The sequence below is a fragment of the Lynx rufus genome, unplaced genomic scaffold (genome assembly GCF_022079265.1).
Source record: "Lynx rufus isolate CCGP_SWC_20201006 ecotype Redwood Valley unplaced genomic scaffold, mLynRuf1.p SCAF_15, whole genome shotgun sequence".
Classification (NCBI taxonomy): domain Eukaryota; kingdom Metazoa; phylum Chordata; class Mammalia; order Carnivora; family Felidae; genus Lynx; species Lynx rufus.
The window spans coordinates 58089341-58106237 of NW_025814829.1; the positions used below are offsets into that span (position 1 = coordinate 58089341).

Below are 16897 nucleotides of genomic sequence, written 5' to 3' on the forward strand. Positions count from 1 at the left end.
CCACATTGGGCTCTGTGCTGACAGTGCAGAGCCTGGAGCCTGCTTCGGATTCTGTGTCTCCCTCTCTCTCTGTCCCTCCACCGTTCATGCTCTCTCTCTCTCTCTCTCTCTCAAAAGTAAACAAGCATTTTAAAAAATTATACCTCAATAAAGTCATTTCAATAAAAACCATACGTATGTAGACCTTTGACAAAAATAAAACAAAATCAGACCAAGAAGCCTCTAAGGAAGACAGAATGATGCTGTGCATAAAGGTGATACAACTTACTTTCCCTCTTGGGTAGATTCTACAGAGGTGGATGCGATTCTAAGTGAAATTGTATCAGAAATTGCAAATTGATTCCCCATACTGCAGTAACTCCCCCTGAGGGCAGTACATGAAAACGCCATAGCTCTAATGTTGCATATTTAACACTCCGAGATGAGAAGTGGGATCTCATTGTGTTAACTTACGACTTCCTGTCTGTAGGCGAAAGTGAATGCCTTTTCATGTTTTGGGCCATTTACATTTATTTTCCTGTGGATTGACTAGCACCTATTACTTGGTCCATCTTTCATTAGCTGTCACATTCTTACTTGTGCTAGCTCTTTGTATATAAAGGATATGTATTGAAATCTTTTCTCCCAGTTTGTTGTTTTCCCAGGGGTCTTTTTTGGTTTTTTTTTTGTTGTTGTTTGTTTGTTTTTTAATGAGCTTTGTCCCTAAGTATTTAAAAATTTTTACTTTGGTCAAATCTGTACATACTTCTTTAGGGTTTACAAGCTTCCTACTTTTGTTTAGAAGGCTCTCCTGAAGTTATTTTCCTTTATTACTTTCATTGGTTAAAAAAATTTTTAATTTGAATTTTATTCAATCTGAAGTTCATATTTGAGATTGTATTTGTTGTCATTTTTTAAAATTTTATTTATTAAAAAAAAATTTAATATTTATTTATTTTTGAAGGAGACAGACAGACAGAGGTTGACCTGGGGAGGGGCAGAGAGAGAGGGAGACACAGAATCCGAAGCAGGCTCCAGGCTCTGAGCTGTCAGCACAGAGCCCTATGCGGGGCACGAACTCACGAGCTGTGAAATCATGACCTGAGCCGCAGTAGGACGCTTAACCGACTGAGCCACCCAGGTGCCCTTATTTATTTTTTAATTTACACCCAATATAGTGCAATAATGATTTTAGTAGATTCCAGTGATTCATCCCCTATGTATGACAACCAGTGCTCATTCCAACAATTGTCTTCCTTAATGCCCCTTGCCCATTTAGCCCATGCCCCCAAACACAACCCCTCCTTGCTGTCATTTCTTTAATGCATCCTTTTCCCAATGACATGAAATGCCATTTTTAGCCCATATCAAGCTCCTATGTGCATGCAGGTCGCGTCTATTTCTGAAATGTCCAGTCCATTTTCCTTCTGTATTTGTTCATTCCCATGACAGGATCACATACTTTGACTACAGTAGCGTTATAATGTCTTTAACATCTGGTGGGGAAACACCTCTCAACACATTCTTTTTTCAAAACTATCTTAGGAATTCTTGCACATTCATTTTTCCACCAAAGCTTCAGCGCAATTTTGCCCAGTAGACAACCCCCTGGCAATTCTGACCGGAACGGCATTAAATTCACATACTCATTTGTGGAGGGCATTTGGCTACATCAGTCAGTTAATATATAAAAAGTATATACTAAATAGGCCGTCTCCCCGTGGAAACTTCTTGTTTTGCCGTCTAGTTACCTTCTACTGAGCTTTGAGATCTGGAGTGCACTTTTCTGTTTTAGTTTTTCCGTTTCCCCATTAGGCCCCCTTAAGCGTTTTGCCCTAATGCTTTCCTTTTAGAGGAAACATATTTTGGTTATTTGGTGGGGTCCTCCTCCAACTTCTTGCCAACCTCATCAGCCTTGCCAGCCCCTCACTCATTTTGTTCCTCCAACTTTCCAAGTGTTTCCAGCCTCCAGGCCTTTGCACAGCCCTCTGACTACTCATCCTTTTGGTCCGTTTGAATGCTATTTCTGCCAAAGGCCTTCTCTGACCCTTTCCAGACTTACATTAAGTTCTGTTTCTGTTTCACGGCACCCTGCACTTTCCCATCGTAGCACATATCCCTCGCAAGTATGTTTATCTGACATGCTGCCCCACGACAAAATACCCAACACCTAGCAGATTCTAGCATACACACTTGTTAGTGAAGACTTATTACTGGAATATAGCTACCTGGGACTTCAAAGACTGAAATGTATCTGAAGAACAGAACCTCTCTCTTAACCAATTTAATTAGCAAACAAACAGCTCACAGAGAGGAGAGAATCAATCAACCTAGTCAAAAAGGGGTCAAAGTCTATCAACATCCATAGGAGATTGATGTTTTTTGGTAGGGGAAAAAAAAAAAAAAATCAGTGATTCAGAGAATGAGTTTTTTTTTTTTTTCTTTTTTAAAGTTTATTTATTTTTTTGGTAATCTCTACACCCAATGTGAGGCTCAAACTCATGACCCAAGATCAAGAGTCACATGCTCTTCCAGCTGAGCCAGCCAGGAGCCCTCAAGACAGTTTTGTGGGTTTGTTTTGTTTTTTTTAAGTTTATTTTTTTATTTTTAAAGTAATCTCTTTGGTAAGTGAGTCCTTCACATCTGCCTCTGGACCATTACTAAAATTATGTTTCAATAAAGCAACGCTTACAGCCAAGATGAGAATGTGAACTTAAAAGCCTAATTTCAGGGGCGCCTGGGTGGCGCAGTCGGTTAAGCGTCCGACTTCAGCCAGGTCACGATCTCGCGGTCCGTGAGTTCGAGCCCCGCGTCGGGCTCTGGGCTGATGGCTCAGAGCCTGGAGCCTGCTTCCGATTCTGTGTCTCCCTCTCTCTCTGCCCCTCCCCCGTTCATGCTCTGTCTCTCTCTGTCCCAAAAATAAATAAACGTTGAAAAAAAAAAAAAAAAGCCTAATTTCAACTCAACCTAATTTGAAATTCAAGCAGGAAGATAAAGCGTTAGGAGAAATAAAAGCCCATCCAATTTCTGCTGAAAAAAATAAAAATTATTTATTGTATACGAAATATAAGTTATTTTTACATAAAAGCCATTATTGACCCATAATGGGCTTGTAAGATCATCTGTACGATCCTTTTTGTTTATTGAAACCAACAAGGCTGCCTCTCTCGTAGAACTTTCTGAACTAAGTATCAACGAAAGTATGTCTAGTGAAGACAAAAGAGGTTAATGTTCTTTTCTAAGATTCTGTTTTGATCTCTCCCCACCTCATCCCTACATTCTACAGGGAGAAAGCTGGTGCTTCTATATCCAAGTGTTGCTAGTACTTCTCCTACAGAACAAAAACACAATACACAAACCATACTAGAAATATTTGGTTCATTTTAATCAGCTATTGATGGTATAATAAAATAAATTTAAGTGGCACCTAATTTAAACATTTAAAATAGTTCATCAGAGGATAATCTACAACACACTACGTGACGCCTAATTGTCAGAACAACACCTCTTTTTTTCCCAAGAAAGAAAAAAAATAAAGGCACAATCAAAATTATGACCAACAATTTGAATTCATTTGGACACTTATAGATGATTTTGTAGGCAAACCGGCAGGCACAATGTTGAAAAATCAATCCACTAGGTTTAGAAATAATGGTAAGATAAAAAAAACGACAGCTATACATTTCAGAGTTAATGCCTGAAATTAAAGAAAAATATCCACCAGTTAGCACAATGATCTTTTAATGACTAATTTTTTTTTTAACATTAAGATTGTTGTCTTAGGGAACGCCCTTCTCCAAACATTTAATTAAATGTTCAATGTATTAAATAATTTACAGAGAGAAGTAAGTTTTGTGTTCTGTACAAATTAAAGGACACACGAATATAACCCCCTCCCCCCCTGCCAAAGCTCAAATTTGCAATGGTCTCAGCAGAAACTAAACAGTTCACAAGTTAAACAGAACTTATAGCATTACAAAAGTTTACAGAACCCTTCTTTTCATCCTTGTTTTCTAACAGCAAAGATTACAACGACAAATTGAATGACCAGAATGTAAAAATATTTGTGCAAAACTGCATTAATTGTTCTTACCATTTAATAGAGGTAAAACCTAACAAAGCACAACGACAGTCATGAAGAAGAACTACACTGGAAGGAATTCTCTTAGATTTCGAACATGGATCGTACTAGGACTAAACACTGAAGGAAAACGTGGCACCGTGAGCAGGAGGAAAACATGACTCGGCGACTCTGCCAGCGAAGGCGGCGGACCCTGGACCGCGCCGAAGTTTCTCTCCACACCAGCCAGCCGCCTTAAATGACTGGGAACACCTGCAGGGCTTGAAACTCACTCCAATGTCTTTATTCTCGAAACTCACTCCAATGTCTTTATTCTCGAAACTCACTCCAATGTCTTTATGCTCGAAATTTGCAGATCATAAATGAAGTATTTCAGAAAGTCCTCTCCCCCCCCCCCTCAAGGAGTGTTTCTTGTTGTCACTGGAGGTCCTTAAAAGAGTTGAATCATAGATTCTCTGGATTTACCTACACCGATCCATTTAACTGGGATGGGGAAAAAAAAGAAGAAGAGTATAAATTTGTTTATAATGTTCGATCCTTGGGATGAAAAGGTCCCCACTTTTCCCGGTGTCACTATTTAGCTTTGCCAGGTGTCTTTTGCTATCCGTGGCTGTCCTGACAGCAGACAGTGCTGATTTCTAAACAGAACGTGCAGTTGGCATCCAGCACAGGTGTGAGACTTACCGGTTCCAGTGTTAATCTCGGGGTATTTCCAAGTTGTCGATGCCTGATAATTAGGTCAGTAAGATACTGGCCCAAACCAGCAGAGACCGAAAGAACCCTTGATCAAGTCCCTAAGAACTAGATCAGCATCTGATAAATACAGGATGCTAGGAGGTTCTGCAACTATCAGCATAACTTTTATATCTCAAGAAAGGAGAAGGGGCTGGAAGCAAATGCCATTTTAGCTTGCAGAGCCGGGACCAGTCTATAGGAATCTCTCAACATCGTACCACACCTTTATGGTCTTTTATACAAGTCACTGTCAAAGTCACTACTGCTTGTGTTTCAAAACAATGCTGACTGAGAGCCACAGCAAACATGCTGACTTAACTCTGGCATCAGGCTGGTCAGGACAGCTAGCAATGTGGAAAACCAGACTTGTATTTGAGAGGAGCAGAAGAGCAAAGAAAGCACTGTGTTAAAAAGAAAAGACTTTCGGTAACTGCTCAGAGCCACTACTTGGTTATGCCTAACTCCCTGGCCAGCTTAGATTTGTTTCTTAATGTGGGTTTATTCTTTGCTCTTCTTGTAGATCTTTTCAAATTGGATCGCCTATTTTCTGTACCTGTTATTCCCTAATTGTTCAAGAAACACCCCCAACTCCCAAGGGTGCTTTAACCCGGAATGGAAAGACTGCCAGCCATTTTTGGTGGAGGTGAAGACACAAAAGGGTTTGTTACTAAGAGGGAGAAAGTGGGGTGCCCGGGTGGCTCGGTCGGTTGAGCGTCCGACTTCAGCTCAGGTCATGATCTCACGGTTCGTGAGTTCGAGCCCCGCGTCAGACTCTGTGCTGACGGCTAGGAGCCTGGAGCCTGCTTCGGATTCTGTGCCTCCCTCCCTCTCTCTCTCTGCCCCTCCCCAGCTCATGCTCGCACTCTGTCTCTGTCAAAAATAAATAAACTTAAAAAAACGGAAAAACAAAAAAACTAAGAGGGAGAAAGCAACGAGCATAAGTGTAAAAGTAACCTGCTGTCTTCAGGCATCTGAAGGACTTAAAGAAAGGTGATTATATTTATCCTAAGAAATAGGATTATTTTGTATCTTCCTGGGCATTTATACAAATCATGAGCACTCTACAAATTAATAATGATCTTCCTCTAATCCCATCTCAAAGATACAGTCAAGTTAGAAGCAGAGAAAAAGTAGAGATGGCTGTTCATAAAGAGTTTATATTTACCTGGAATTTGAAGCTCATCTTCAATAAATCGAACGTAATTTTGTGCATTAACAGGGAGCTCTTTAAATGTCCTTGCATTTGATATGTCTGTGTTCCAACCTGGGAGAGTCTTGTATTGAACTTCAACTTTATTTAAGACTTCTTGGTTTGCTGCAAGTTAAAGAGGATGTATGCTTTCTCATGGTATAACACTGTCTATTGCTAAATAAGTGATTTGCTAGGTCATAGGTTCCTGATCTCTTCTCAAAACCCTTGGAGCCAGATGCGCTTTGAAATGCAGGAAAAAAATGTTTTGTTTTGTTTTCCTCCAGAGTTTAGGAAGGTCAAACAGTACATTTACCATTTGAGGCGGTATTTTTATAATCAAACACATTCCTGCAGCCACCAGATTATTCACTCGAAGCAGATAGAGGATTGGTTCTAATACCAACTCAGGTCAGGTCTGACTTTGGTGCCAACCTTTCCATTTTTTAGAGCTTTCCAGATTTCCACACCGTGGATTAGAGGCTGCGGACCTGCATAAAGGCAGCAATCTCACAGAAAGGAGACTGGCGGACTCGCTCTCATCTGGGAAATCTATGGTTTTGGTGACGGCACAGAAGCTTAGCTGGAAATTTTCTTCATGATCTCACCTAACCGTTTTCTCTGTACCCCCTGGTAGAAACTAAAAGCCTACGAAAGTAAGAACAGTTTCTTCGACCAGAGGCAGTACGGTGGCTGCTGTGGCGTACCATCCAGATTTCCTGCTTCCGGATGGAGGCCCTGCCCACCCCCCCCCCACCCCCCCGCTGCGGAAGCACCCCTGCTGAGGATCAGGTTCAGAATCTCCCCAGAGACCGCCCTCCGCTGGAAGGAGCTGCCTCCCTGGAGAGCGCGTATCCCACGACCGGTCAACATGGACCACAGGCAGCACAAAACTGCAGTTTCTGAGAAAAAGGAAACTCACGAGCAAGTCCTGAAAACAACTCCACCATCTGCCCAGGGACAATGTCCTGACGACTAAAGGTCAGGACACTGGAGTCAGAGGAGAACAATGGTCCCACTGACTGAGAAGGCAGATACCAGATTTCAGGGAGGTCGAAGCAGTGAGAATCACGGTCCAAGCGTCAGAAAGGAAGGAGCTATACAGAGAGCTCCCACCCCTCAGAGACCCTGTGAAAGTCCCCTGGCTAACGTTCACCTTTACATGCTAAGACTGGGACCCCTGGAGGCTTCCGGACAGCAGGGGCCACAGTTGAGTGCGACAGGTTCTAGAGTTCCAACAGTGCTGTCGGAAGGGAAGGGACACAGTACACTGAAGCTCCAGCCAGCACTGCCACACTGGAGAGATCTCTTTATACCCCAGTAACTCTCCTGGCAGCAGCCGAGACAGCAGAAACACCGCTTCATTTGAATAACGATGATCAGTCGGTTAAGCGTCCGACTTCAGCTCACATCATGATCTCACGGTTCACCAGTTCGAGCCCCGCGTCAGGTTCTGTGCTGACAGCTCAGAGCCTGGAGCCTGCTTTGGATTCTGTGTCTCCCTCCCTCTCTCTCTCTCTCTCAAAAATAAACATTAAAAAAAAATTAAAAACGATGCGCCAGAGTACAACTGACCGCAGACCCTCTATAATAAAGCCTAAAACCAACCTCTGCCAAGATCCACAGAGGAAATAGAATTTGTAGACGGACTCACACCAGGTTAGAGGCTTGGGAAACACCTTGGGTTCTTCCTGTAACTATACAAACACAGTGGAAAACCAAGCTCATGCAAGTTCAAGATGATCAAGAAATTCAACTGTCCCCTAAAACAAGAACCAATACTCTTCAGAGGGAGGTAACGGAATCTGAGTCACTACAACATAAGCGCATTCACCCAGAAGTCATTAGACAGAAATAGAGATCCATGGGGCACCTGGGTGGCTCAGTCAGTTACGCGTCTGACATCGGCCCAGGTCATGATCTCACAGTTCATGCGTTTGAGCTCCATATCAGGCTCTGCTCTGACAGTGTGCAGCCTGCTTGGATTCTCTGTCTCCCCCTCTCTCTGCCCCTCCCCCGCTGATTCTCGGTCTCTCAAAAATAAATAAATAAATTTAAAAAAACTAAAAAAAAAAAAAAAAAAAAAAGAAGTAATAGTAGTGAACCACAATCAACTTAAAAAACAGTCACGAGAAACCAAACTGGAGACGGCCCAGCTGTCAGACTAACAGAAAACGGCTTTCAAGGGGTTTCCAAGAACTTGCAGCGACCCTCGGTTCCCAAGGACTGGTCGTCATTAGCAAGCCACAACACCCACCAACCTACAAGCTTCATTAAGCTAGTAGATATTCCTTTGTTTGGCGGATCCCCCGTCTTACAGGATGACGAAACAAATGAACAGTTAGTTCCTATTTCCGAAAGCTGGTAACATTTATTGAACTTCCTGAGTAACTGAAAAAATCATGTAGCTACGGATGTGCTTGAAGAAACATATTGCCTCATGTGGGAAGTCTCCTTACAACCACCCACTCTTGACACAGGAGATTAGACAAAACCACTCGTGTGGCTTGAAGGACGGGGTGGGTTAATGTATTAAGAGCCTGCTTACCCTTACAGGCAGCACTCTTCTACTCCACATTTCTCAAGGCGGGGGGAGGGGTGGGGAGCAGAACACCTATGAAGAAGTCACTTTCAAAAAAGGGAAGGTGAGATTCAGGGGCCGCATCGCTGAGCTCAGAACTGCCACGTTTCTTCTTCCTTCCTTTGATTCTGAACACATGCGTCCTGCAACCCGGAACCCAAACGCGCGGCAGCTACGAAACTGAGGCCAGTGACAAGTGACTATACTCGCGCGGTTCCCAAAGGATAGGGCAACCCTGTGGCTACCTGTCACCGACCTATTGGAGACTGCTCTAACACATCCCCTGATGCCCTGATAACGTTCTGTGTACCACAGACTGAAGAACGTACCTGGGAAATGAGGTATGATTTCACCATCGAGCTTGTAAGCAACCCCAACTTTGATTTCCGTAAACATGTCCAAAATATCCAATTTGGTAAGTGCCAACCTAAGCGGAAGGAGAGGCAACGTTAAAAGAGCAGTCTCTTCGAGGCCCTAACATCTAACGCGATGAGGAAGTAAAGAATTCGTACCAAGCTAAGCATTCCAAAGCAATTCTGAAAACTGGTTAGGATTATCTTCTGAAGTGCACCACACGTAAAGCGTGCATTTTCCTCATGATAAAAAAATGACTTACCTACTTGTGAGGAGCTCTCATAATTCCATTTTCCCTGACTGACCCACACCATCTTGCTTAGCTTTCTTATGAGGGATCAACACACACGTGAGGGGCAGCGGCCCGGTGTAAAGGACGCAGTCTATGGGACCCGGCAGAACTCGCTGTCCCACAGAGAGGATGACAAGATACATGGACATTTATGCATACACCAAAGGCCCTCATCTCGCCACTCTAGTCACCATCGCCTCCGCCCTTCTGCTCAGAAACTGTCAAAGCAGAGTGAGGGAACCACATCAAGGACCTCTTCGTGATACATCCAATCTCCCAATAAACTGACTGGGAAATAACTTTAAGGGGAAATCTATGGCATCAGATAAAATAACAGGTTTGAGAATCTCATCCACAAGGTATCTTTTTATTCTTTATTTTGCTCTTTGCTAGAAGCTAACCCAGAGTAACAGAGACATGAATACGTTTATTTACATATTTGCGTATATGTGTTCATAGCAACTTTTACTGAGCATTTTCAGGGAGCCAGGCAGCGTGCTGTACGCTCTCACTATATTTCTCGCCCAATTTTCAAAATACTCGTGTGAAGTCGGTATCATCATCTAGGTTTTAAAGATGATGAAAAAAGGCACAGAAAGATGAACTTGCCCAAAGCCACAGCGCAATGCGTGAGTCGGAGATTTGAAAACAGGAGATAGACATTCATCAAGCCCATGCCCCAGCTCAGTCATACTGCCTCCTCTCCATGAAGGCAAAGTGTGCCAACCCATCTACCTACTTATCTTACTTCCCTCTACACTTGCATGTGGAGGATCCTGATTCCTTTTTCCCAACCCAGATGTCTAGGAAGACAACGTGGGGTCCTTTCCCTTGGACACCCTTCCCCTGGATCTTGGGCCCCCTGCGCTTTGAGTTACAATTGCATTTGGGGGCTAAAGAGTGAAACTACCACCAGGATACTACTCTTAAGGTTGCAATCCACAAAAACTAACCTTTGGTCACGAACCCTCCCTGTACTTTCCTGAAATAAATGTTTCCGAGAATACTCACGCGGTAAATCCATTAATCATATGAGCGTATTTGAGCAAAACGAGGTCCAGCCAGCCACACCTTCTTTTCCTTCCAGTGGTTACCCCAAACTCGCGACCTCTTGTTTGTAGTAATTCTCCAATTTCCTGGGAAATCAAAAATAGGGCTTTTGGACTACACTCCCAGTGCTGTAAATCTAGTAGAATTAATTATATCTAAGATCATATAACAAGTCGAAGTCTCCTAGAGATGAACATCTCTCAAAAACTAACGAAGTGGAAGACAGAATTCCATCCAGATGATGGATGTTGCGTGAGGCATTATTTGGAAGCGATCCACCTTTGGCTTCGTTTTTTACCATTTCTTTAAAACCAGCAATTTTTATGATGTCAGATAACTTCTTAAGATTTAGATAAACATATAAGAATAATAAATGCTACATATGAAAAACAAAGTTGTCAGTAAGTATTTATTACAAAAGACAAGCCAATTATTTGCAAGAACAACTGTAGTCCGATGATCTTCCTGAAAACCGGAAGACAAACTCTCAGCTAGCAAGGAGTCGCTAACGGCACGATGCCCTTTCAAAGAGAAGGCAGGTCGACAACGGCGCTCCAAGTTCTAAGCCACAGCCATTGACTACAACCTAACCTTCGGCCCATGGTCTATCTATTCCCTACTTTACACCTTTCCGATTAAAGTCATTACCTCTCATATTCTGACATTGACACAACTACGTAGTTTTTAGACTGCTGCTCTGTCAGGTTTGAATCCCAGCCCCGTCCGTCTATGTGCAAGTTATGGTGACTCTCCGTGCCTCAGTTTCCTCATGCGTAGAAGCGGGGGGCAGGGGGAGGGGCAGGGGTTGGTGACACCACCCAGCTCCCTGAGCTGTCGTGAGGTCCACAGAGCTCCTGAGTATACAACACTTCAACAGTGCCTGGCCCGCCATCGCCACCACTGAGTGTCGGCGAAGGTTAGCCCAGGTCCGGAGGTCACTCTCCTCAGCCCTGGTTCCTGACAGGCTCCTAGTGCAAGGCAGCTGTTATTTTTAACCACCTTTTTCTCCTCCCCCACCTTAATCTCCCTCGTGTACCCACCTTCTCATAGCCTTGCACCTATAGCACCCTTTTAACGTTTATTTATTTTTGAGAGAAAGAGACAGACCATGAGTGGGGGAGGGGCAGAGAGAGAGGGAGACACAGAATCTGAAGCAGGCTCCAGGCTCCGAGCTGTCAGCACAGAGCCCGACGCAGGTCTCGAACCCATGAGCGGTGATATCACGATCTGAGCTTGAAGTCGGACGCTTAACCGACTGAGCCACCCAGGTGCCCATAATCCACAAGTACCTTTAAGTGCCCTCTAACACTCCTCTTTTGTTGCCAACCTGCTGCTACTTCTGTGAAGTGCACAGGAAAGTAAGAATTTGTTAAGGGGGGGGGAGGGGACAGAAGTTTATATTTTTTTTTTTAACTTTTTTTTTTTTGAAAGATAGAGAGCAGGGGAGGGGCAGAGGGGAGAGAGAGGGAGGGGGAGAGAGAGAATCCCAAGTAGGTTCCACACTCTGTGGACATAGGGCTCAATCCAACAACTCTGGGACCATGAACTGAGCCAAAATCAAGAGTTGGACGTTCAACTGACTGAGTCACCCAGGAGCCCCCAGAAGTTTTTCGGGGGCACCTGGGTGGATCAGTCGGTTAAGCATCTGACTTCGTCTCAGGTCATGGTCTCATAATTCGTGGATTTGAGCCCCGCATCGGGCTCTGGGCTGACAGCTCAGAGCCTGGAGCCTGCTTTGGATTCTGTGTCTCCCTCTCTCTCTGCCCCTCCCCCACTTGTACTCTGTCTCTCTCTCTCTCTCAAATATAAATAAATAAACATTAAAAAAAAAAACCAACAACATTTTTGGAATTAGATCAACTGAAAACGGGCTTACATTGTCCTGCTCTGTAGGAAAGGCCCCGATGCCAACTCGAGTCGTGTAGGCTTTCACGACCCCATATACTTCTCCGACATTTTGAGGGGGCATCCCCAGCCCGGTACAGACACCTCCAACCGTACAGTTTGAAGAGGTCACAAAAGGATAAGTTCCTAAAAAGAGAAACAAATATTAAACTGTACACACATGGGCATACGTTACTCAGAAACAGAATTATAATGAAAAATCCACATTCGAGTATATTCCAGGTAGTGGACAGACTTGACTAGAACCGTCCCCTCAAAAGCTCAGTGTTTTCCTCTTGATCCTTTCTGTCCGTAACGAGGTAACAACACGGGCGGTTAGAGCTGGCAGGTGTGGGCACTGGAGAGGCTCTGTGGGCGTGTGCACGCTTACTCAGCTCTGCTCGGTGGGTACTCGCCAAAGCCTGCTAGATGACGTGATGCCAAAACCCTGGTGTTCTTCCACTATGTAGACTTACAATCTACATACTTTTAATACTCTTCTGTCAATTTGAAAACAAGTTTGTCTTACTTCCTTGATACAAATTTTTAAGACACATCAGCAACCCAGAGTGACACCAGTACACCATGAAAGTCTGTGGTCTTCAATACCCTTCCTTCTGATTTCTGTTCAGGGAAGAATCCCCAAAATGACAAGGGAAGCTAAGAGGGGTGTACTCCCCCAGCCCCAAAGATCCTGGATCCCCACTTAAACTATCCACTAAGCTAATCAGACACTCTCCTTTCCTCCCAGACTGCACAGACATATTAAGCAGTCAAAAATCCATTATCTACTGTAATAGAAATACACTTTTTAATTGGTTTACTTGGGAGTCAAAAGCCGATGAAAGGTCAGTGAGAGCTGAGAACAATCAGACTTATCCTGAGGGATCAGGCTCAGGCAGAGGCCAGCAACCTGATAGGGCAGTAGCTGGACGGTATTGACTCGTCCACTTTTCGAAGACGGAAGAAATACCCTAATGTGCTCAGAATCTCACACCCAAGATGTTAAACAGATTTCCACAGACCTTAGAGTGGACATGTTTAAGGACAGGGTTTATTCTTGATATTTAAAGAAAGGCTGAATTAAAAGTAGAGATCCTTCCATAGGATTCCTCTCATCATCAAATGGAGCGTGAACCAAACAATGAAAATCAGTTTACAGAATCCCGAACCCACTGACCCAAACGGTGATTTCATTTTTCTCATAAACTACAAAACTTAACACATGTATTATATTTTCCACAACATTCTTTTCAAAAAACAGATGAGTGGCAGATGGCAAACTTCCATCATTCCTGAATAGACAAGCCTGGCTTTAAAATCCTGTAAGGCTGGGAATGTAAGCTGGTACAGCCACTCTGGAAGACAGTCTGGAGGTTCCTCAAAAAATTAAAACTAGAACTACCCTACAACCCAGCAACTGCACTACTCGGCATTTATCCATGGGATACAGGTGTGCTGTTTTGAAGGGACACATGCACTCCCTGTGTTTATAGCAGCACTATCAACAATAGCCAAATGTCCATCGATGGATGAATGGATAAAGAAGATGCGGCGTATATATATACAATGGAGTATTACTCAGCAATCAAAATGAATGAAATCTTGCCATTTGCAACTACGTGGATGGAACTGGAGGGTATTATGCTAAGTGAAATTAATCAGTCAGAGAAAGACAAAAATCGTTATGACTTCACTCATATGAGGACTTTAAGAGACAAAACAGATGAACATAAGGGAAACAAAAATAATATAAAAACAGGGAGGGGGACAAAACAGAAGAGACTCATAAATATGGAGAACAAACTGAGGGTTACTGGAGGGGTTGTGGAGGGGGGATGGGCTAAATGGGTAAGGGGCACTAAGGAATCTACTCCTGAAATCATTGCTGCACTATATGCTAACTAATTTGGATATAAATTTTAAAAAATAAAAAAAATTAAAAAAAAGAAACTCAAATTGAATGCTGGAAACATTAAATAAAATTATAATTAAAAAAAAGAAGTGTACTTGTGGTGTACAGAATTGCTGAATCACTATATTGTACACCTGAAACTAACATTACACTGTATGCTAACCAGAATTTAAATAAAAGTTTTTTAAAAGTTAAAAAAAAAATCCTGTACGGGAACGTTAATTATTTATATCCTAAGTACTTTAGGGCTCGGTTAAGCCCCCATGAAGTCATAGCTCACTCACCAAAATCAATATCTAGTAGGGCTGCATTCGCACCTTCTACCAAGATTTTCTTTGGTGGTCCATGTAGGGCCTCATAGAGGAAGTAAACTCCATCTCTCACCATTGGTTTAATCCTTTCCATGTAACCCTACAGGCAAAGACAAAATCCAATTCCAGTGTGTACTAATAAATGTACAACATGATCAGTACAAGTAAAACTTACCTGACTCTAAGACAGGTAAGACTTAACTAACGCAAAACAGGAGGGGCTGGTGATGGTACTCAGGTCTACTGGACATTTGGACTAGCTTTGGTCTCTTGTCCTGATTCTCCAGAACCAGAAAAGAGACCCTTCCACATTAACCTTACTGCAAGTTCTGATGACAACCTTCCTCGTGGCCAAGACTCATTCTTCACAAACCAGCGTGCAGGAAAATGAAAAGAACCGGGTATATTACATTGTGCTTTTGCGTCAGGTGAGGTCTTGAAAAAGCTACATTTACAATCCGTTTGTAACCACGAGTTTTGCAACTTGCATCAGGGTGACTGTCAAAATGTTGGTGCAGGTCACCAGTGTCATGCAAATATTGACAACTGATTGTTAACACTCTTTTGCCATTGTATTCCATTATAGCAATAGCTCAGCAGTATTACTAGTAGGTAATATGAAATACTATTTTACACATGAGCATTAAAAAATTTTCACAAAACATATTAAAAGCATTAATAATCCTGCTTAATTTTAGAATTCAATTAAAAACGTCATATAAACAAGAGTCCCCTCAAGGCCTAAAGTACAAATACAATAAAACCTAGTTTCGGGGCACGTAGGTGGCTCAGTCAGTTAAGCGTCTGACTCTTGATTTTGGCTCAGGTCATGATCTCACAGTCGTGAGATCAGCCCAACATCGGGCTCCGAGATGGTCATGGAGTCTGCTTAAGATTCTCTGTCTCCCTCTCCTCCTGCCCCTCCCCCTCTCGCATGAGTACACATGTGCCCATGCCCTCTCCCCGCCTCTCAAAAACAAATAAGGAAGCAAACCCCTAGTTTCAACTGTGTTTCAATATTTAGCCAGACTACTATGGAAATTCCAAGATCCACTTGTGAAGTCACCAGAATGTGTTACACCAACTGATCAAGGTATGGTCCCCCACCTTGGCTCTAGTCTCCTGCTTATTCCTGTTTTAGTCCTTTTTTTATGCCTGAAGTGACCGTACCGTTCATCATGTCCCTTATTCCTTCAAGTGCTGGTTCAACAAATAGCACCTATTAAGAATCTTCTTACCCAATTCTGTTCATTATTATTCATCTACTTCACATGAAACATGAAACATGCATAAAATGGAACTGAAAAGCCATAACCATACTTTAGCACATAAATATTTCCAAGTTGCTAGCAATAAATTTAAAATATTTGCCGCATGACAGAATGAAAAACAATGGCAGTGTATCCTAAGCAATGAGCAATACACTGAAATCTAAATACTCAGCATTTAGAATCTTCCTTGGAGGTCTTTTTTTTTTTTTCTTTTTTTTTTTTTTAAGGAATTTAGTGAGTAGATTAGGCCTAAAGTCTGTAATCATTCTAGAATAACATAGGAGGTTTGTAAATTCCTATTGAGTTCTGGAATTGATGTTCATACCGATTTACAGAAGAGAAGGAGTAATAATCAGATACACAGGAAGCAGCTTGAAACTCACCAAAGACCAGGGAGGAATGGAAGGTGGAGAAGGTAGGAGACTCGTCTACTAACTCGGGCACCTAACACCTAACAGTTGCCAAACGTGGGCCCAACCTTTGCCAATCACCTTGGTCTCGTTAAGAGAACAGTGCTAAAGAGACCGGCCCCGGGGGCCCTCCTTCTGGAACGTGCTGGCCAGCTTTAAAAGTCAACAGCCCCGGCCGTCCCTCTGTTGATCTCTGCTCCACATTGCTAGGAGGGATTTTTATTTTTTACATAATCCACATCGAGTCTTTTTTCTGCTCAGAATTACTCAATAGCTTTTCCTTAACTCCAGGATAGAAGCTAAAATCGTTATCGCTAGACAGAAGACCCCCAGAAGACCTCCCGCCCACCCCCGCCCCGCCAATATTTCATTTCAGCCACATCATGTGAAGTGACTCAAACATGCCCTGTCCTTTTTGGTAGGCCTTATGCTTTCAGACTTAAAAAGGACAATAATTTGCCATACCAGTCCTTACTTCTGGTACGTTACACAGTCTGTGTGGTACTTATTACACCGTAAATCATTCAATGTACATCTTCCCAGTCACAATGTGATTTCCATAAAGGAAATTAGAGACTGTATGCTCTTCATTCTTATGTTTGCAGGTCCTAACACAAAGCCCGAATGAATGATCTGAGATGTCAATCTGGCAAATGACTTTTTTAAAAGGACATTAAAGGGGCCAGAAAGCATTACCTTGAGTTTTTGTAATTCGCCTTCAATGTCGATTTCCAAAGTGGGGTATATAGATTTGTACTGGTTGGCCAGAACTTTGAACCTGAGAAACACGGATAAATCAAGATGTTCGCTCTGTGTAAAACCAGTCTGAATAGATCACTTGATTC

General features: G+C 42.8%; 1 protein-coding gene across 2 annotated transcripts in view; it reads right to left on the reverse strand.

The window, feature by feature from the left end:
• Positions 1 to 3340: 3340 nt before the first annotated feature.
• Positions 3341 to 16897, reverse strand: part of ADSS2 (adenylosuccinate synthase 2) — a 36358-nt gene continuing 22801 nt past the window's right edge. The window contains exons 7-13 of one of the 2 annotated variants that reach the window (XM_047077100.1): positions 16749 to 16830; positions 14345 to 14471; positions 12138 to 12292; positions 10223 to 10347; positions 8895 to 8992; positions 5961 to 6110; positions 3341 to 4543 (exon numbers count right to left, since the gene is read on the reverse strand). In XM_047077100.1, the coding sequence (XP_046933056.1) occupies positions 4491 to 4543; positions 5961 to 6110; positions 8895 to 8992; positions 10223 to 10347; positions 12138 to 12292; positions 14345 to 14471; positions 16749 to 16830 (790 nt within the window). In that variant the 3' untranslated portion in view covers positions 3341 to 4490. Of the gene's footprint in view, positions 4544 to 5960; positions 6111 to 8193; positions 8599 to 8894; positions 8993 to 10222; positions 10348 to 12137; positions 12293 to 14344; positions 14472 to 16748; positions 16831 to 16897 lie in introns of those variants that run through there. The other variant, XM_047077099.1, reaches the window with a different exon arrangement.